The sequence below is a fragment of the Argopecten irradians genome, chromosome 10 (assembly GCF_041381155.1).
Source record: "Argopecten irradians isolate NY chromosome 10, Ai_NY, whole genome shotgun sequence".
Taxonomy (NCBI): domain Eukaryota; kingdom Metazoa; phylum Mollusca; class Bivalvia; order Pectinida; family Pectinidae; genus Argopecten; species Argopecten irradians.
In genome coordinates this window covers 22,317,290-22,340,243 of record NC_091143.1, presented here as the reverse complement: position 1 = coordinate 22,340,243, position 22,954 = coordinate 22,317,290, and the positions used below count along the sequence as shown (strand labels likewise).

The 22,954-nt window shown below is 37.0% G+C and overlaps 2 protein-coding genes across 2 annotated transcripts in view; both read right to left on the bottom strand.

Moving 5' to 3' along the window:
- Positions 1-22,954, bottom strand: part of LOC138333400 (GPN-loop GTPase 2-like) — a 230,606-nt gene that overhangs the window by 91,718 nt on the left and 115,934 nt on the right. The window lies entirely within an intron of this gene.
- LOC138332603 (uncharacterized) lies at positions 4,818-18,234 on the bottom strand. The gene is made up of 2 exons (XM_069280601.1): positions 18,066-18,234; positions 4,818-6,046 (listed from the first exon to the last, which is right to left on the bottom strand). Exons 1-2 carry the CDS (start codon positions 18,232-18,234, stop codon positions 4,818-4,820), a joined length of 1,398 nt encoding a protein of 465 aa, XP_069136702.1.

The window sequence follows — 22,954 nt, the reverse complement described above, 5'->3', positions numbered from 1 at the left end:
AGTAAATATGTTTTAGCTGAAGAGAAGTTAACCTATAGAGATATCTATATCCAACATGTAGCAAAATCTATATCCAGAGTTATGGCCCTTAGTTCAGTTTGTAATGACACGTCTTGGTGATATTTTGACTTGGAGACAAAGGTTTGTTTTAATCCTGACTATGAACTTTTTAATGTATTTTTTGCCTCATTTTCCAACAGGTTAGAACTGAGGTGATTATACTTAAGCAAAGTTTTTTGTGGTTTAATCGGTGTGTTATGTTAATTCCCAATTTAATTAACATACTATTTAGTGCCCTTACCTGGGATTATGTAACAGCAATATGAGACAACTGATGTTTTTACTGAACACATGGAAACCTACCAGGATCTAGGTTTTTTTTCCCACACTACATCTAGGATAGAAATAGCGTGCCAAAACGCACGTAGCCATCAGTTGACTTTTTGTTTGGTTTGTTAATATGTTTACAATAACCATTGGATTTTAATTCTAGTGTCAACTGTTGAATGTTACCAATGAAATATTTGACTTCATATGAAACATATAAACATCACCACTCCTGTATTATACTTATATATCTCATGGTCCTTTACTAGAATAACAAAGTAACATTATAGCAAACTATCTTTTAATGTTTTTCTCAAGGTCATTTCATAATATCAAGGTTACCTATTAGCAGCCCTATCTTTGAGATGTATTTCTTAAGGTCATGTCCAGCATATTAAGAATACAAAGGTCATCATGTCCACAATAGGATATGCTGCTGATGCTGGTTGTCATATTGATAGATGTTAATATACTGTATTCGACCCAATAAGCGCCCAGGGCGCTTAAAAATTGATAAAAATGAAAAGGTGCTAATAAGTCGAAATTATTGCAAATCTATACCGTTTTATGTAATTTTGGTCCTTAATTATTCCTGGGCAATTGAAATTGAGGCCTCAAAAAGGGGGAGGGGCGCTTATAGGGACATGAGTGCTTATTGGGTTGAATACGGTACCTGGTATTTTACGATGGATTAGCTTATTAGCTGTAGGTTGATAATTTTCTAATGGGTTTTCCATCGAGGGACCACAATGACTGAGTGATTAAGATGTCTCGACATATTACCACAAGCCCTCCTCCACCTCTGGGTCCATGTGGGGCAGGTACTGACTGCTGGTGGGTGGTTTTTCTCTGGGTACTCTGGCTTTCCTCCACCAACAAACCTGGCATGTCTTTACATGACCCTTGCTGTTAATAGGATGTTAAACTAATAAAACCCCAAAACTTTCTGATGGTATATTCTTCTCCCTTCTAACCTGACTAATACTGAATAACCTCTGGCTGATTAAAGGACAGTAAGCCATAAATATTAGTGTTGGGACGATTGTCTCCAGCTCTGGATAACTATCGGTCAGGTATCATGCCTGTAACAATTGATTGAACTCTTGATGCTATCAATTGTGAAAAAATAGTCACAGGGACTTGTAACGTAGGTTGTGAGAAAGTCTGCTGTGTATACATGTGTACTATATACTATATAAAAGGACAAGGGAACCAACGGCTCGCTTGGAAGAGGTACACCTGCCTCTACAAAAATCGCCCGTATTCCTTCAAACATTGATAAATATGTACATATTTAATACCAATATATTCTTAAATAAATTTTCGACATGGAAAACACAACTTCAGACACGAAATAATATATTAACATACCTTTATTTCACTATGAACGTGGAAAATGCAGTCAGATATCACCGATGTCGTTTTGCCTGTCCAGTAAAATCTAGGTCAAAAGCACTCATATTCCCTTGTAACAAAATTTGTATGCATTCATTTCACTTTCTGGTGATATTTTCCCATTGCAAATACAAATAGGCTATCTCTGATAACTCTTTCATTAATCCAATCCAACAGCTAAGCGAGGAATCACACTTTTTTTTTATCCAGCACTCGACTCTTGTTCGCATAATCCGCCATATTGTAATTGATGATGGGTACCTTTTTGGTGTACTCGCCCTTACCCGATACTGACACTGAAATTCTGTACTCAGACTCTGTAGAAATTAAGTTTCACGGTTTAGGTTCTTAGAAGAACCTTTATTTGAGATGCATATATCATTAATTGAAGAATCTAACTTAAATGGAGACTCTAATGTTGTACTTGACCGTTACCACATTGATATTGTAGCGTTTAGTGTACAGACACCGGGTATATGGTGTTTCCAGTCCGGGTCCGGGTATGGGGTACACAATATCCACACAAACGTGTTTAACCTAGATTTCAGTGGACAGGCAAAACGACATCGGTGATATCTGACTGCATTTTCCACGTTCATAGTGAAATAAAGGTATGTTAATATATTATTTCGTGTCTGAAGTTGTGTTTTCCATGTCGAAAATTTATTTAAGAATATATTGGTATTAAATATGTACATATTTATCAATGTTTGAAGGAAAACGGGCGATTTTTGTAGAGGCAGGTGTACCTCTTCCAAGCGAGCCGTTGGTTCCCTTGTCCTTTTATATAGTATATAGTACACATGTATACACAGCAGACTTTCTCACAACCTACGTTACAAGTCCCTGTGAAAATAGTGATGTCCTTCGGGTTTTTAAACGACAGAACACCCCTGGGAACTCTGATGTAATTGACATTATGTAAGTACATATAAAAGATCAGTTAAGCATCCTGCACCAAAGTTTTACTTAGTCCAATGAAATCAACATCAATTGGTTTATTGAACAAGAAATAACCATAAAGATTACAAATATAACTAGTTAAATATTAATTAAAAAACATGTCTCGAAACCGAATGTACTATCGATAATTGTTGAATCGATTGTGATTTTTCTGACCGATTCCCAACACTATTAAAATTAAAGCAAACAAGTTATCAAGTTCAAACGGGGAATGTTTTTAAAAATACATTACACCATTTTGATTGTAAACCACATAGAGAGATTCTTGCAATGTGACCAAAAAGGCTTTCAGTTTGATGCATTTTGTTGAACATCAAGATCGATGGTGTGGGTGTAGATGATTGACAGGTGACCCCTATAATACAATGGATTCAAACAAAAGGTATATCTGCTGTAAATGGAGGGCGAGGTCTGATGATGGATGCTGTTGACACGGAGACAGGTATCAACATGTACGTCTGTCACTACATGTTAGGTCGCTACACTGGACCATTGCTACACTGGTGCTGTACAGAATATATATGCACTAAACTTATTGCACTTACATTACCTAAATAATTAGTTATCTCCCTTTCAAGGTTGTAATTTGTGTTTAGAATGCTGCCAATGTGCTTATTTTTGCTTTGTTTTATGTGTAAAAAATGTCACAATAAACAAAAATGAATATTCAAATCTTAACTTCATGAATTTCAATTAAAATTCATATTTTAACAGGAAATATAAATGGTTTGACACTTATTTTATTTTGTCAACATCTTCAGTCTGTGATTTTCATTGAAGTGTCGTTTGATCTGGAGTTTTATCACACCCCGCTGTACTGTAGTATTTTATCACACCCCGCTGTACTGTAGTATTTTATCACACCCCGCTGTACTGTAGTATTTTATCACACCCCGCTGTACTGTAGTATTTTATCACACCCCGCTGTACTGTAGTATTTTATCACACCCTGCTGTACTGTAGTATTTTATCACACCCCGCTGTACTGTAGTATTTTATCACACCCCGCTGTACTGTAGTATTTTATCACACCCTGCTGTACTGTAGTATTTTATCACACCCCGCTGTACTGTAGTATTTTATCACACCCTGCTGTACTGTAGTATTTTATCACACCCCGCTGTACTGTAGTATTTTATCACACCCCGCTGTACTGTAGTATTTTATCACACCCTGCTGTACTGTAGTATTTTATCACACCCTGCTGTACTGTAGTATTTTAACACCCTGCTGTACTGTAGTATTTTATCACACCCTGCTGTACTGTAGTATTTTATCACACCCTGCTGTACTGTAGTATTTTATCACACCCTGCTGTACTGTAGTATTTTATCACACCCTGCTGTACTGTAGTATTTTATCACACCCTGCTGTACTGTAGTATTTTATCACACCCTGCTGTACTGTAGTATTGTATCACACCCTGCTGTACTGTAGTATTGTATCACACCCTGCTGTACTGTAGTATTGTATCACACCCTGCTGTACTGTAGTATTGTATCACACCCTGCTGTACTGTAGTATTGTATCACACCCTGCTGTACTGTAGTATTTTATCACACCCTGCTGTACTGTAGTATTTTATCACACCCTGCTGTACTGTAGTATTTTATCACACCCTGCTGTACTGTAGTATTGTATCACACCCTGCTGTACTGTAGTATTGTATCACACCCTGCTGTACTGTAGTATTGTATCACACCCTGCTGTACTGTAGTATTGTATCACACCCTGCTGTACTGTAGTATTTTATCACACCCTGCTGTACTGTAGTATTTTATCACACCCCACTGTACTGTAGTATTTTATCACACCCTGCTGTACTGTAGTATTTTATCACACCCCGCTGTACTGTAGTATTTTATCACACCCTGCTGTACTGTAGTATTGTATCACACCCTGCTGTACTGTAGTATTGTATCACACCCTGCTGTACTGTAGTATTGTATCACACCCCGCTGTACTGTAGTATTGTATCATACCCTGCTGTACTGTAGTATTTTATCACACCCCGCTGTACTGTAGTAGTTTTACTTTAGACTCAAACTTCACACCCTGCTGTACTGTAGTATTTTATCACACCCCGCTGTACTGTAGTATTGTATCACACCCTGCTGTACTGTAGTATTTCATCACACCCTGCTGTACTGTAGTAGATTTACTTTAGACTCAAACTTTGTCCACACAGTATCCATTCTATCTATACCTATAGCCCATGTCAAGTCTTTGCCTTGGTAAAGGATCCTGAGCAGCTCCCCAATCCCACTAACAAGCATGATCCTGCATTCTTCATGGTCTGCTATGATGATGTTCCCTACACTATCATACTGTACACCAAAAGGATTAAAGTAACCTGGGATGTCACCTCTGTATACAAACAGTTCAGTAAAATCAGTATCCATGACAACAACATGTTGAGCTCCATGACTTTGATCACCTTCATCAATCACAGCTATATTGTTGGTAACGGGACACTCTGCTATCCTGAATGGAATATACACTGTCGGTTTCCCAGTCCTTGCAGACCTTTTTGTCGGCACCATCTTACCTTGTGTTGTATATTTGGAGATGTGTTTTGGCATCCCCACAATCACATGGTTACTCAATGTAACACAGATACAGTTTGCTTCTTTACTTGTTCTGAATCGGTGCGTTAATTGTCCTGATACCAGTTCCAGAATGTTATTTTTGCTGTCACATGCCCAAAGACTTTGTGTCGTAGGTGACAGACTGATGTCATTGATGCCAGCCATGTGTGTGACCTCCTGTACCACTGTACCTTTGCGTCCCAGGAGAGTTAGTGCTTTACTGTAGTCACTGGTCCAGGCCTGGTCATCAGTGGTGGGACATATAGACAAAATTCCACACGGTGACCACCACTCCTCCACCACCTTGGTCTCGGTTAGTAGTTTCTTCCTCATCCCTGCTCTCTTCCCTTTGTCCCCTGGTTGGTATGGAGATAGTTTTTGATGGTCAGTGGATGGAGCCTTCCACGAGGTGGTCACTTTTCCTATGGCTAGATCCAGATGACCTTGAGGATAGATGTTTGGGGTGAAGGTAGCAGTAGCTAGGATAAGTTTTACAGGATGACTGGCCAGAGAATGGACCTCACAAGATGTATCATATATTTGTATGCGAGACCCACACTGGAGGACTTTCTTGCATTCCTGTATCTGCTGTCTTAGTTGTCTACCATACAACTCCAAGTCTTGTTTGTATTTCTGTATGAGCTTGGTATTGTCCTCCATCATTTTCTGGTAAACAGACAGTGTTTCTGCTGTAAGCTTGTCAAGGTCATGTTTCAACTTCTCTGTGTGATCCTTCAGGTTTTGTGACAGATTTTCAAACCTGCTGTGATTGTCTTGAATAAATGTATCAGTTGATGAAATATCTTTCTCAATTTGTACCAGATCCTTTTGTTCAGTTCTGTTCCTTTTTTCCTGTGTAGGACTGACTTATACAGACCTTCTGTACCTTTTCCCTTTTTGAGACCGAGTTATACAGGCCCTCTGTACCTTTTCTATGTATAACATTGAGTTATATATAGGCCTTCTGTATCTTTTACCTGTATAGGCTTAGTTGTGCAGACCCTTTGTACTTTTTCCTGTGTATTCCTGTTAGTATCTTATCCCTGTGTAGGACTGACTTATACAGACCTTCTGTACCTTTTCCCTTTTTGAGACCGAGTTATACAGGCCCTCTGTGCCTTTTCTATGTATAACATTGAGTTATATACAGGCCTTCTGTATCTTTTACCTGTATAGGCCTGAGTTGTACAGACCCTTTGTACTTTTACCTGTGTATTTGTATCTTATCCCTGTGTAGGACTGAAGTTATCTAAGCATTAAATCTTCCTATGGCATATATGGTCTATATAGATGCCATAAGAAGATAGCTTAATGCTTATGTTATATTATTAACTCATTTTGTGGTCTCTGCTTTAACAGTGGGTAAGCTAGACAAGGAAAACCGTTTATCAACGATAATTTAATCCACAAGATGGAACAGCCATTTTGACGGTGATCAGTTAACGTGACCAAGTCAACATTTATTATGTCAAAATGGTCGTTTATTGGGTGTCAGTTATACCAACATATACTTCACTTTGCCTTGGTAAGTTTATATATTAGAAGTGACAAGTAAATGTAAATATACAGTCCTTCTGTACCTTTTCCATGTATAGGACTGAGTTATACAGGCCCTCTGTACCTTTTCTCTGTGTAGGACTCAAGTAAACAGTCCTTCTGTACCTTTTCCCTGTGCATGACTGTGTTATACAGGCCCTCTTTGCCTTTTTCCTGTGTATAGATACTAGCCTAGATGCCTGGGAAATGTAGTGATATGTTGGCATGGTTACATAACAATGATACTACTGAATTATTTATCAGACACTACTACTATCTTGGACAGGATGCCAGTGTGACCTTTGACCTTGACATTGCTGAATGAAGTTTATCCTTGAGTCCTTGTTAGCTTGTATCTTCAGACTGCTGCAGGTTTTCTTTACAAGGATCTAATGAATGCTGCATGTTTCTCCAGGTATAAAGGACTTTTTTTAATCTTCAGAAGATACCATCATCAAATGACCCTGTGTCAGGCGATGGGTCTTTAATCAGCTGTATAATAAAATGATTGTGTGTGATTTTATTGAATTTGAAAATATCATTTAAGGTAGGGAAAAAGTCACATAGAGCATCTCTTTTGAAGTATTTTTTGTACAAAGACTTGATAACTTGGTAATGGATGCCTGAATGGACTTTTGATAGCCAGGTATAATGAATGATGGCCTTCTTTAGAGATTGTTAGATGTTGTCTAACTTCAAATGCATTTAAATCAGCAACATTTTAACACCGCCAGATCACCTGTTAATAATTGGTACAAATGTACCATAGAAAATAAAGATCAAGTGCTAAATATATCAAAAATGCATTTTCTATTTATTATCTTTAGGCTATTATTATACAATTGAAGCATAATAATTGTTCCCTCAAAGGTTAATAGAAATCTGATTTATCAACACAATCTTGAGATTATGATAGTGTGGGAGTTATGTCTCTTGAGTACCAAAATTAAAAAAAAAAAAAATGGATAAAGGAAAAATAATTACTGAGGTATCTATTTTAAGGAAAAAGGGGCAATACAAAATCAGCTAGTCAAAGAAACACTGCAGCAATTTTTGAATCTTGGAATAACAAATGTCAGAGCACTGAAACCAATTAGGCCAAGGTGTTATATGGTCGTTAGGGATTCCCTATGGTACCCTCCCCCAGGTGTGTCTACAGGGACATAAAACATAACCTAACTAGATACACTGGCCCAGCAGCGTGATCCACCGAGGGGAGATTTTATTATTTGGGGTTATTTTATGAGGGTGCTGTGTATTGATTAGTATAGTTAGATTTCCTCAGAAGCAGTGTATTAGAGGCGAGAAAAGTGATAGATTGGCTTATATCAGAAAACTGTAGCACAGATAAAAGCAATTGAAGCAATGAATGGAGTCTTAGATAATCAGCATCCACTGTTTGCTTGTAATCTTGCTCCAACATCTCCTTTCTGATTGGAATTGGACCGAGTTCTACTGATGTTCAAAGTCTAACAAAACAGAGAGAGCTGAATTTGTCAGGCTACACTCCAACTCAGAACCTTTGAACTCAGATGTTCTAACTACTTGAGGTCCAGTTTCGTCAGACTGACCATAATTTCTTTAGACTGACCAGAATCATCACATTGGTCAGTTGATATGTTTGTTTTTTGTCCTGTAAACAGTCAGGGTCGTTGAAGGGTGTGCAAGGTTTAGGAGAAGGATAGCCGGAGTACCCAGAGAAAAACCAAAGACCTGTGGTCAGTGCTGGCAACTGTTCTACATGGTATTATTCAACACAGAGGGTGAAAGACTATAAACAGAGAACCATTATACAACTACATACTCTCATTAAGTACTTGTCAGCCGCAATACTCCAAGAATATTCCATGAATTGAATTTAAATTTAAATAAATGAAATATCTTCTTTTAGTTATCAAAGTATGTGAATGTATTGAGTTTTGATATTTTGTGCATCAAGCAATGCTATATGATTCAGACAGTGCCTGTTAAGGTTGGTGATAGCATTATTTTGTGTGTTGCTGTACTAGATGTGCAGCCGACCTGTACATTATTGATAATAATGTATGTACTTCGGGACGATAACAACACTAGTCTAATAGGGCCAAAAGCAAGGCGATGCATGGTAAGGAGTCATTGATCATGAATGATTACATCGTAAATTGGCCTCAATCGTAGTTATCCTAACTGGAATCTCACATAAATCAAACCTAGTCTCTGATGTTACGTAATGGAGGTTGTTTTTTTATCTCCTTGGTTGGTCTAATATTGCTGCCGACCATCCAAGTCTATGATATTTTGGTCAAAGTGGCACATTCATCATAGCACTACCTATAAACTTTTTGTTTCTGATGTAGGAGTTATGAAGGAGATGACCCTAAAACATTGCATATTAAAAATATTAATTGACATAGGATATGATAACACTATATTAAAAATATTAATTGACATAGGATATGATAAACACTACAATAAAATATCTGCCTGAATATCATATAATACCTGTATTGCAGCCTTGAACTCTTAATGTAAGGCGTATTTCTCACAAACTTACAACAAACTGATTTTTATGATAAAACATTTTCAGTGTTTGCCTCATAGAATAATTATTTAGTGAAGATCTCTTCAATGTTTTTTCAGCAAATGTAGTAGATATCACTTTGATCTGGAGCGATTTGGTTCTGTAAATTGCTGTCTAAAGTGAGGCAGGTTTTCGAAGGGCAATAAATTAGTATCAGAGAATCATTTACTTGTGTAAAGAGCACCTGCTCAGCATATCAATTTGAGTATCAGCATTATTTTCTGCCGTGTCTGACAAAAGTTTGAGTCTTAAACAGATCAGCTTTAAGACTGAGCAATTTTATTGACATTTGAAAATATTCATGCAGAAAATATCAAGTTTCACTTCTGTCAAGTAGTGTGAATGCTTATTTGATTTTCTTATTTAAGAACTCTTTGAACGCTTTGCAAATATTACTTGCATTTTACAACTTGTCTTTATTACACAAGAAACTATACACCTGCAAACTCGCTGTCTGAGAGATTTGTAATATTTGTAGTTGGTTTGTATCCTATATAGCCCATTCAACAAACGTCACCTCTGATTCAACAATACACTTCAATACTGAAATATTGTTTAATTACTGTAGTTCATACATCTAGCAGATTCTTGTTAGACCTTTTATCAAGCTAAATGGTATTTTCTATCGTTCTTAATATCTTTTTGCAGGAAAGACATAAATTTCCGAACAATGTACTGATTGGTTTTGGTAATGCTGATTTCCTTCTGTTGGTGCATTGTTATTACAGAACAGAATAGTCCACTCCACTAAGAGAAACTGGTCAATGCATTGGTTTGATCCTAAAATAACTACTGAACCAAAACATAGTGTAGGAATTGGTTATTGACTGTGGTGAATTTATTGATATAAACAGGTTTATATTAGCCTGTAGTGAAACAGAGGAAGTATAGAATACCAATGCGTACCACCTGCTTGCTCAGATTGACCCGATGTTGGCAGACCTTTCAATGCCGCCTATGTTCGAAAGCTCATCAATTTCCTGTAGTTGTGTTCACTTCCTTCGGACCGTGTACATAACAAATCGCTGATTTCCTATCCTCGTACATAATATATTACCTATTTCCTATTCGTATTTCTCTTTGACAAACATTGTAAGTGTTGCTATTTTAACCATAACAATAGCGCTTGGTCAATATTAACTCATTCCATTGTTGCATCTGATATGTCAAGCGGCCAATATTGGCTTCAGTGTTTTCCACGTCCGCGGCTGGTACTATAGCCATCACTGGTCTGGACAGGAACGATGAAAAGTAGTAGAAACTTTTCAGTAGTGTCATGGAAAACCTCTAATTCATTGTGATTATCAGGTATCTTGTGTACACACTGAGAATAAAATACAACAACAGGACGTGAGCATTATGTAGGCCCATTTGACCAGCTTTAGATATTGAAGTGTGGACATAATTTTTGAGCCACTTCTCCTTAGTGTTCCCTATCAATTACTAGAGAGATAGTGTTCATCAGAAGACCTTCCCTAATCCTAGGAAACAATTACAAGATAACGGAGGTGAAGAGGGGGACCTATAACAGGCATTAAAGGGAGATAATTATAGATTAATTACATCAATAGAGTACCTTACTAATGATGAGAGGCATACAAAACCAGTTTCCTGAATCTCTACTGTTTTATCTGGATTTAGGAATGAGCCCAACAGAAACTGTATCAACCATCAACATATGAATATAATTTTGTATCAAGTGGTTTGCTTTGAATCGTTTCCCTCGAGTTCGGATGTTCAGATTGAAATGGTCACCAGAATATGTGGAATAGCAGTAGATAAAACATATCAGGCCATTGTTGCTAAAACTTCAAAGAACATTTGGAGGTAACTTTAGTCGATTCCCACACACAAGATCTGCATTATTAGAGGCATGCAGTGCACTGTATCAACCCCGATTGTGCTGTAGATGTGTCTGAGATCGGAGGTCGCCCCTGTATAGACAGATAGATCAGGTTCACATCACCAGGATCAGGTCGAGATTGTCATTAGAAACGTTGTTTGTCAGTTACCATTCATGTTACAGCATGGTGTATCGGAGTAGACCCGGGGACAAAAAGGGAGATCACTTTACATGGCTTTACACCATTCTCATGCTAAATGAAGGAGATTAAATGTATCAGTAAATCGTGCCTTGGTAATTAATGTCAGTATACAAAGTTAAATTGGATAAGTAGAAATTTACCAATGAAAACGTAATCTGACTATTGGGTGGATTCATAATCAGATAAAGCTCAAATTTAAAATAAAATTTGAAGTTTTTTTAATTTCAAGTCAAAGACGTTTTTTTAAATTTTAAATGAATTTAGATTATTTCCTGATATCAACTAACACTTGCTTTTCTAAACTTCACCTTGAATTAAAACTCCCAAATATGGAGAAAAATAAATACCACTGTCAGATACACTTCAGGGAGCGTAAAATCTCAATGAAAATTCTAATGTACTGGTTGATATAGGGTCTCTTAGCTGAGAAATAAAAGGTCACTACTGTTGTAATTATTTCATAAGGATTATAATCCAACCTAATCCAATCCAATTTCAATGTGCTGGATGTTATAGGCTCTCTTAGCTGAGAAATGGACGGTCTTTACTGCTGTGGTTATACTGAGGAAGCTACCAACCACTATTTTAACAAACACTTACCATCAAATGAGCTACTGGCATAATTATCCCCCGCCCAACGAAGTTGGCGGGGGATATACAAATGGGTTCCGTCCGTCCGTCCGTCCGTCCGTCCGTCCGTCCGTGCGAATGGTTTCCGGAGCATAACTCTAAAACCAGTAGAGATATTTCCACGAAACTTCATACACACATTGGTCTTATGGTCTAGTAGTGCCTTTTGCTATTTTTAGGTTTTCATTTTTTGCATTTTTTCCGTAACCATGGAAACATTGCTGAAAATATCATATTTTTGTACCAGGTTCGTTTCCGGAGCATAACTCTAAAACCAGAAGAGATATTTCCACGAAACTTCATAGACACATTGGTCTTATGGTCTAGTAGTGCCTTTTGCTATTTTAAGGTTTTCACTTTTTGTACTTTTTTCTGTAACCATGGAAACATTGCTGAAAATAGCAGATTTTTGTGTAAGAATCGTTTCCGGAGCACAACTCTAAAACCAGCAGAGATATTTCCATGAAACTTCATAGACACATTGTTCTTATGGTCTTGTAGTGCCTTTTGCTATTTTTAGGTTTTCATTTTTTGCACTTTTTCCGTAACCATGGAAACATTGCTGAAAATATCATATTTTTGTAGCAGGTTCATTTCCGGAGCATAACTCTAAAACCAGCAGAGATATTTCCATGAAACTTCATAGACACATTCTTTTTATGGTCTAGTAGTACCTTTTGCTATTTTTAGTTTTTTTTGTGTATATAGTCTAATATAAATGTCAAGGCTGTATACCTGATTCAACAATTGCAGCCCCGCTCTACTTGAATTATACTCCATCTTTCTTTAGCTCAACTTCCTTTTTCCTGTTTTTTTTTCATACACATAAGTCTCCACAATCAAACTTACTTCAGCTTTGATATCCATTGGCGGGGGATCTGAATGACTTTGTCCTTTTTAACCTTACATTGGATCAAATATGCACTCTTGCATGGCAAATGGTTAAAATTTCAATATACTTTTTCATTTTGAATGTGTATCTGAACTATAATGTTAAGACTTAAGGAACCAAAGATTACAAACGTTATGTTTTGGTAATATTTAAATCTGTCTGAAACCTGAACTGTCATTCTGCTGGTATCAACTCATGATTGTCTCTGTGGAAATAAAATCGGGGAAAAAATTATAAAACCTGAAATGCTTTATTAAGATCTCTTTATCTATCAGAATTCACACAGTTGATGAATCTTGACAAATATAGCCATGTCATGTATTTGAAATGATGTTTAAAGTCGTTCATTTCCCTTTCTACCTTCTGTATTTCAATAATTTTCCAATTAACCTGGCTAAAAGTACATCATGAGAAGAGATTACTGTTTAATGACACCTATAAATATACAGAACCCTGTTCTTAACATCAATAGGCGACAACTTTAAAGTACAATTGAGTCAGTACTGGGGTACTGGAGAAGGGACCTTGTGGTGAGCCTGATTAGGGCCGTGAAATCAACAGGTCAAGCATGATCCCTAATGGAACGATGATGTTTATCATTCACCCCTGAAATTTTATAATGGACTATTCCAGACTTTTGATTAGAAGAGTTCAAATGTGTTTTCTAGGGTGAATATGTTAACGGACAGGTACACTGATGTTGTGCCCTCTCAGTGCAGTGACACCTGTATTCATCAGCTCAAAAGAGATATGCAATTTGACCCAGTTTTATGTGAAAGTATGGAGAGAAGAAAATCGTGTATACTGCCACATGAACTACATGTAGCATGTAATTATCCACAAACAGGACAGATCAAGAGGCTATGATTAATACTGGTCTATAAGTGGTGAAGATAAAAGTAGCATCTAAAGAATATGTGACATGTTCGGCATTCAACATGTGAAGGCTAGAGGCTTGGCCCTGGTCTCTTGGTGCTGGAAATTGATAAAAGAGAGTTGTCTGTATGGTCTATGAGGTGTGAAACTTGGATGAATTATCTTGTGTTGTACTATCTGAGATATGACGGTGAGGAGATGGGTTTTGTGTTGCAGTATACAGACACTTCAGTCAAGGTCGACTGAATCTTATCGTAGTGTATAGTAGCCAGAGATAGAAGTGACATATCACTGTCATTTTTACACGGCCTTTGTATACCAAACAAATCAACAGGAAAAATGTGGCGATTCCACTTGCCAAAATTCAAAATGTTTGTTACACATCTCTACAAATTTTATTTAATCTTGATAAGTGATCATGTATGGTAGTATATATCATTGTATGCAATATATGCATGCAATTGTGATAAGAATCTGTGTAAGTAAGGGGGAGTGCTCCTGTTCAGATTTTCTCGTTAGTTAGATAGACCCCATTGATATTGATTGATCCCACTGTCCTCAGAGCTGGCCACCAGATCCTAAGTTGTTTACTACTAGGTTATCTCCCCTAGTTTGAAACTTTGAACTCTAGAATAGAATGTGTTTTATAGCCAAAAATAGTGACAATTCAAGTATCGTAAAGACTAATTGGAGTCTACCCAGCGCTCAAACTTATGACCTTTGTATACAACACAGACACTCTTGAGGTCAACTAAATGGATATTCTTTCTAGCCAAAGTAAGGGACCTGTACATACACTCTTTTTACAAAATCCGGTACAATAAGGTATATGTTTTGACCCCACTACATAGTACAATGATGTTTGGGGAATCCATTGTAGATATCCTGGGTTCAGTGAACAGTATAAGTTACACCTTGGCTTTTGTTGTGGCTATCAAAGTCTGTGGATCTATTGATGCTGAGGATGCTGGGAGTTTCCACGCACTGAATCTCCGTACAAAATATCTCTGTCCCCAATGACCTTCAGATAAGACAATAATTTGTATATTTCACATTTCCGATCTTTGTAAAATCAAATTTTCCCAAATGACCTTAGAAAATTGACACATGTATGAACTCAATGACAACTGTTTGTGTCAATGATTATTTCAACTTCAAACAGGACTAAATTTAAAAGCTATTCTGAAAACCAATTTGGTTTGTGACAAAAACAAAAACTGGTGATATAGTCACTGAGCGATAGAAGTGATATAGAATGTTTATAGGATGGCTGTATAGCATGAGAGCTTGCCGTTCCCAGACAGATCGAAGTATGTTACATTGTGTGGCTGATCAGCGGTAGATTGTCTGATAATGGCCAGCATCCCTACCTATTGGCCTTTCCTGGTAATGTTTTTGTACCATATTTCCCTGTTATTGAGTGCAATAAAGACTTGGTATGTACACTTGGACCAAAATTCCCATTATGACATTGACACTAGCCATTTAAGTGCACATGTTAATGGAATAAGTGACAAAGTACAAGTATGAACATTACTTCCATCACACATGGATAGGGAACAAAGGTTTTAACAATAAGGAAAGACAGTTCAAGTATATATAGCTCTTGTAGTATACCAGGAATTATAACTTTCTGTTCCGAGCATGTCCTGATCAACTATGATACAAATATGTTTTGTTAATAACTGAGCAATATGATTACCCATATATTTAAATCATGGAATAAACTAAGGAGTGAAGCTAATCAATCTTGGAACTAGAATCTACCCAGAATTTCATGTTAAAAGATCTGATAGAAGTGTATTTTAGGACATTCACTGTAATACTTCTATCAATCAGAAGGAGAGACATTTACCATAAAAGCACTACACATGAGAAAAGAGGACATTTACCGTAATAATTACTACACACCAAAAAAAAGGACATTTACCGTAAGAATTACTACAGACCAGAAAGTAGGACATTTACCGTTATGTTACAGTTACACACTAATAAAGAGGACATTTATTGTAATAAATACTACACACCAGAAAAGAGGACATTTACCTTAAATAATACTACACACTAGAAAAGAGGACATTTACCTTAAATGATACTACACACCAGAAAAAAGAGGGCGTTTACCTTAAATAATACTACACACCAGAAAAGAGGACATTTACCTTTCTACACACCAGAAAAGAGGACATTTACCGTAATATATACTACACACCAGAAAAGAGGACATTTACCTTAATAATATTAGAGACCAGAAAGGAGGACATTTACCGTAATAATTTCCACACACCAGAAAAGAGGACATTTACCGTAATAAATACTACACACCAGAAAAGAGGACCTTTACCGTAATAAGTACTACTACACCAGAAAGAAGGACATTTACCGTAATAGTACAACACATCAGAAAAGAGGACATTTACCGTAATAGTACAACACATCAGAAAAGAGGGACATTTACCTTAAATAATACTACACACCAGAAAGAGGACATTTACCTTAATAATATTTAGAGACCAGAAAAGAGGACATTCACCGTAATAGTACTACAACACAAAGAAAAGAGGAGGCATTTACCGTAATAATATTAGAGACCAGAAAAGAGGACATTCACCGTAATAGTACAACACAACAGAAAAGAGGACATTTACCTTAAATAATACTACACATCAGAAAGAAGGACATTTACCTTAATAATATTAGAGACCAGAAAAGAGGACATTTACTGTAATAGTACTACACACCAGAAAAAAGGACATTTACTGTAATAGTACTACACACCAGAAAGAAGGACATTTACCATAACACTTCTATCCATCAGAATGAGGACATTAGCCTTATGTTGTATACACCTGTATCAACACACTAGAGAGTTCCCCTCCTGGTCATTATTATGTCTAACTTATTGGAACCCCTCTTTACACATGCACATTTATCATTGGCCCAAATGATCTATGACTATTTAAAGGCTTAAAATTAAATTTGTTAAGTATCCATCGGGAAAGTAGTTATCAGCTTAAATGCTTTATGAGGGAATAGAACTCAGTAATTATGACCTGAGAGGGGCAGATCAAGTGCTCAGGCCCCTTTGGCAGGGAGAATCAAGGGCTAGGGTCCTTCTTATACTGGTTAATTTGGAGAAAACTTTTCATGGCCCTTATAACACTGCTTAATTTGGGGAAAACTTGTCAGCAAGATTAATTGTGGGAAAACAGGAAACTTCTAATAGCTATAGGTTGTGTATGTCATTTAATGTGTTCAATCTTTCCAGATAAATAGGTTTTACTCCCAAGAAAGGACTTTAAATATCGTAATTAGGTTTCCGCTGACAGGGGTGTTTCACGGTAGTTCTACTAGAAAATTGACATTTCAGGCACCTGTCAAAATTTTGAAATATGTACCCATGTCAAAAAATATTGTTTTAATGTATTATTACAAGTCTATCACAAATCCACTCAACTTTAAATTATCAATTAGAACTTTCATAATGGTTTCAGTTTAAATAATATTCAATAATGTTTTCATAAAAAGTAGTTTGTGATTATGAAATTTGTAACCAACATATGCCTATAAGTCTGTAGTTATGCAGGTATTGATTCCTGGACTTTGGAACATTAAAGACTCAAAGATATGCAATTTGAGTAGTTTACAGAGCAAAAACTACATAATAAAATAATTTGAATTGAATGAAAATTAAAATAAATTTGTTTGAACAGTAGTTTAGAAATTGGGAAAAATCTACATGAATTAGCCATTATGTCCAGCTCACTGACAAAAAACAGTAGGACTTTCACAATGTTAGGCCTGTATACAGTACAGTGGGTTATGTACCCCATGTCACTCCCTTCCTTCTATTGTCTGAGAACGATGACATATCAACTATAGTTTTACAAGATTCATGAGAAGTAGTGACAATTAAACCAGACATTTATTTTAAATACAGCATCTCCAGTTTCAATTGACAAGATTTAAAGCTTGGAAGGAGCGGGTTTCAATAGACAAGATTCATAGTTATAGCAGAGTGACAAAGATTTAGGTGGATTTCTCCACTAAAGTGAGTTTTGTGTAAGATTGGATAAGGTGAACTCTCTACCTACGTGTTTTAACTGTCCTAGGTATTCAGACCACCCACTGCCTCTCCAGGTCATATCAATATCTTGTGCCATCCTCTATTTGCCTGTCCAGGTAATCTCCATATCTAGTGCCATCCTCTGTCTCTAAAGGTCATCTCCATATTAATGCCATCCTCTGTCAACCTCTCCAGGTCATCTCCATATCTAGGTCATATCCATATCTAGTGGCATCCTCTGTCTGTCTCCCTAGGTCATATCCATATCTAGTGCCATCTCTGTCTTTAAAGGTCATCTCCATATGTAGTGCCATCTTCTGTCTACTTCTCCAGGTAATCTCCATAGCTAGTGCCATCCTCTGTCTCTAAAGGTCATCTCCATATTAATGCCATCCTCTGTCAACCTCTCCAGGTCATCTCCATATCTAGTGCCATCCTCTGTCTGTCTCTCTAGGTCATCTCCATATCTAGTGCCATCCTCTATCTGCTCAAGGTCATCTCCATATCTAGTGCCATCCTTTGTTTGCCTCTCCAGGTCATCTCCATATCTAGTGCCATCCTCTGTCTACCTATACAGGTCATCTCCATATCTAGTGCCATCTTCTGTCTACTTCTCCAGGTCATCCCCATATCTAGTGCCATCCTCTGTCTGCCTTTACTGATCATCTCCATATCTAGTGCTATCCTTTGTCTACCTCTCCAGGTCATCTTAATATCTTGTGCCATCTTCTGTCTACCTCTACAGGTCATCTCCATATCTAGTGCCATCCTCTTTTTACTTCTCCAGGTCATCTTAATATCTTGTGCCATCTTCTGTCTACCTCTACAGGTCATCTCCATATCTAGTGCCATCATCTTTTTACTTCTCCAGGTCATCTTAATATCTTGTGCCATCTTCTGTCTGTCTCAAGGTAATCTCCATATCTATTGCCATCCTCTGTCTCTCAAGGTCATCTCCATATCTAGTGCCATCCTCTGTCTCTCAAGGTCATCTCCATATCTAGTGCCATCCTTTGTTTGCCTCTCCAGGTCATCTCCATATCTAGTGCCATCCTCTGTCTACCTATACAGGTCATCTCCATATGTAGTGCCATCTTCTGTCTACTTCTCCAGGTCATCCCCATATCTAGTGCCATCCTCTGTCTGCCTTTACTGGTCATCTCCATATCTAGTGCTATCCTTTGTCTACCTCTCCAGGTCAACTTCATATTTTGTGCCATCCTCTGTCTGCCTCTTGATTAGCCATGGAATAAAATTGCAGAAGCTTATCATATGTAACCCTGTGTGACTTACCTGGTCAGGGCCACATTATGGCAATTATGCTCAGTTACTATTTTGGTAAGCACCCCATATAGAGATTTTGCTCAATTGCCATTTTGGTTGGCACCACATGTAAAGATTATGCTCAGTAGCTATTTTGGTACACAATCCATATGGATATTATGCTCAGTAGCCATTTTGGTCCGCACCACATATTGAGATTATGCTTAGTAGCTATATTGGTAAGCACTCCATATGGAGATTGTGGTCAGTAACTCTTTTGGTAAGCACCACATGTGGAGATTATGCTCAATAGCTATTTTAGTTCGTACCACATGTGGAGATTATGCTCTGTAGCTATTTTGGTCAGCACCATATATGGAGATTATGCACAGTAACTATTTTGGTTGATGCAACATGTGGTGATTATGCTCAGTAACTGTTTTGGTTAGCACCACATGTGGTGATAATGCTGTGTTATTATTTTGGTCACCACTACATGTGGATATTATGTTCAGTAGCCATTTTAATTGGCACAGTGTTGAGATGTTGGGCTGTATCAATGTTCTTGTTCAGTGAGGATGTTTATGTAGGGGCCGTGACTGTGTAGGTCCTTTGGGAGGCCAAGGGTACACCTCATTCTTGTAGATCCTAGTGAATGAGGTACCCCCATCCATTCTTGACTGATTTAGGGGTACCAAGTCTACCCTATATCCTTTGACTTGTTCATCTGTTCTGTATAGACCAGGAGATCCCTTGCCTCCTCCAATAACACTGTATCATCTAGTACTGTTCTCCGTAAAACACACCTGTGTTTCTTTTACGGACAAGGCCAGAGAATAAAGAGGTTTTGTATTGAAGCTATAAAAGTATTAAATCCTCCCACCAAAACAAAGGTGTGTAACAGGGTGTCCACCTTGCACCTATAATGCCATAGTACGGTGCACTAGGTAATACAATATTTATTAACGACTGGGTGTACTTGACCAGGAGCTGTAGGGTGTGACCGTGAATACAGGGAGGACAGCGTTCAAATCATCCAGTCACCTGAAGGCAGATATTGTCAACAAACCTGTAATTAGTTTTGATACAGTGCTTATTTGTTGTTTGTAGTGCTGCCGTGTACTCGCTATCCAGATGTTTTGGTGCTATTTGATTATTTATAAATAACTGTAATTCTGCTAGATACAATCACCCTTTTTAGGCAGGAAAAATAATTTTTAAAAAAACATTTGAAAAATAAATGAAAGTGCTTACTTAGCCAGATATTTATGTGAATCCTTTTCAATTGAAAATTTAATTAAAGAGACATATATTGTTGTGAAAGGGAGATAATTCTTGCATTCAAAACAATAAATTACATATGAAAGTGTGATGACTCCTTCTTCATAAGGGAGATAACTTTCTTAATAATGCAGATTATTCTTACACTCTAGAATTCTGTAGTGTGTATTATAAAATCATTTGACATTAGAATTTACATGATTATATCATGCTGTTATGCATAGAAAACTAAGAGATCAGCAGTTTCATATTATCTTTTTCAGGGCTTTTTGCAGTCATTTCTTAAACGTTTTTGAGTAATTAACTGGGGAATGATCTTAGCTGTATTTCATTTCATAATCAGATATGTTACATATAATGATACCACTTATCTATCTGTAGATCTATCTATTGGCCTGATTTGATGTAACACATCAAGTCCCTTGGACTGGTACAGGTGGTATACTCGAAACAGATGTTCATACATTCGATCACAACACCTCAGCTAATTATCTTCTCTTAATTAATATATGTTCAGATTGTGTGATCTGCTGAATAATGATGACGTTATGCATTATAAACTGTAGTTAATTTTAAAATCCAATCTCCCGTAAAATCTCAGCAGTACTTTTATATTGTTACAAAAACGATTGATGGCACCTCTAGACCGGATTTATCGTGTCGCCAACAATCCCACAGACAGGGTTGCTAATTGTAGATAAGACTGTTTTCTGTGATCACTACTTTGTATATATAAATAGTTCATCTTAACAAATCATTGTGTCGCCCACATGATAATCCTAATTAATATCACAAAATTTACGATCTGAACAAATATTGAAATATGTCATGTAAAGATATGAGTTTGCAATACTTGTCATGACAGTTCAGTTAATCGCACTTATATCAGTAAGTATTGAATTCACAAATGGCGGGGTTATATAATTAGTGAAGAGTTTGCTGATCCATGACGATGTGGTGACCACAATGGCAGGATTAAAAGGAGATAATTGGAGGTGTCCATGTAGATAAAGGGATTACCGCCGTCAGCAGACAAACAAATTAAATGGCAGAGTGCATCTTCAAAGACTAGTGTAGACACTTGTTACTAAAACACTTGTCTTAATGTTCCGTGACGTTAGCTTGGCAGAAATCGGTCTTTTTGTATCACCATTCCAATTACGAGTTGTACGCTAAAGGTTTGGTACCAAGAGAAGTACAATACATAACCTTTGTGTTACCGTGTGTGGTAACCATCCATAAGATTGTGCTACTTAAAATTTGTGATAAAGAAATTTAACATTATGGTGTTGATATACTATAACCAGTTCATATTTTCAAAGAATCACAAAATCATTGATCCTTTTTGCTGCTTTATTTTTCAAACAATTGAAATCTTAAATGGATAAAATCAAAACTTTCAACAGTAAAAGAAGAAAAGAAAAAATAGGTTTTATCCTCTGTCATACACAAAGGACATTTACTATACCGGTGTCGCACACAGTGCACAACAGCGATGTAAATAATGTGAAACATCTGCATAATGCAGTGGGCAACTAGAGCCTTTGTTTATGTTACAAGTGGTTCGCTATGTTGAACCAGTTAAACAGATCAATGTTGTTATTTTTTTTATGACGAAGTGAACTTACTCACCCAGGACAGGCCACCCCTGTATCGCGGAGAGCCATGTATGTTTTCAATCTAACTCAAGTCCTACATTTCACATCACCAGATGCGATAGAAACCTTAGAAATTTTATTCGTATTTTATTTTTGTGTTGCTATATAATTATGGTCAAGTTGTCATAGACCTTGTCATATTTACATTCACTTGTCATGGGTTTATTACGCAAATGTTACTTTATCTAATGTCAGAATTTGAAGGTATCAGTTCCTGTAGGTTAAATTTCGGAGCATTAAATTAAACATTAGCATCCTTCCCAGTGGGATATTGATACAGAAACATTTAGAGTGGCACAAATAGGACGAAGTACTATAGGGAAATAATCCATGGTTCTCTGTAACATTATTGGGAGTAAAAATAATCCATGCTTCTCTGAAACATTATTGGGAGTAAATATTTGTGACGGATCAGTAATTAGTTAATGATTAGCAAAGGTAAAAAAAAAAAATATATAAAAACAGGTTTGGTTGTGATTATCATTACAGGATTAAATTCTGGCTGAGCCCTGAGGGACTTGGGTTAGATTCTTCCAGCACATTTCCCGATACATTAATAAAAATGGTCAGATCCTGTATCGTGTCAGGTCCTTGTAGAATTTGTCACCAATGGACAAGTACAATAGATCAGGTAAGCTTCTGTAATGTGATGTGTATCAGAATCAGTATTAATTAGTTAGTGATGTGGAACCTTAGTGACCATTAAAAATACAATATAGAGGTAATGGGATGGATTTGTCCTAGGGGCCACAGTGACTGAATGGTTAAGATGTCCTGACATATTACCACAAGCCCCTCCACCTCTGGGTTGTTTGAAATCCATGTGGGGCAGTTGTCGGATACTGACCACTGGTGGGTGATTTTTCTCGAGGTA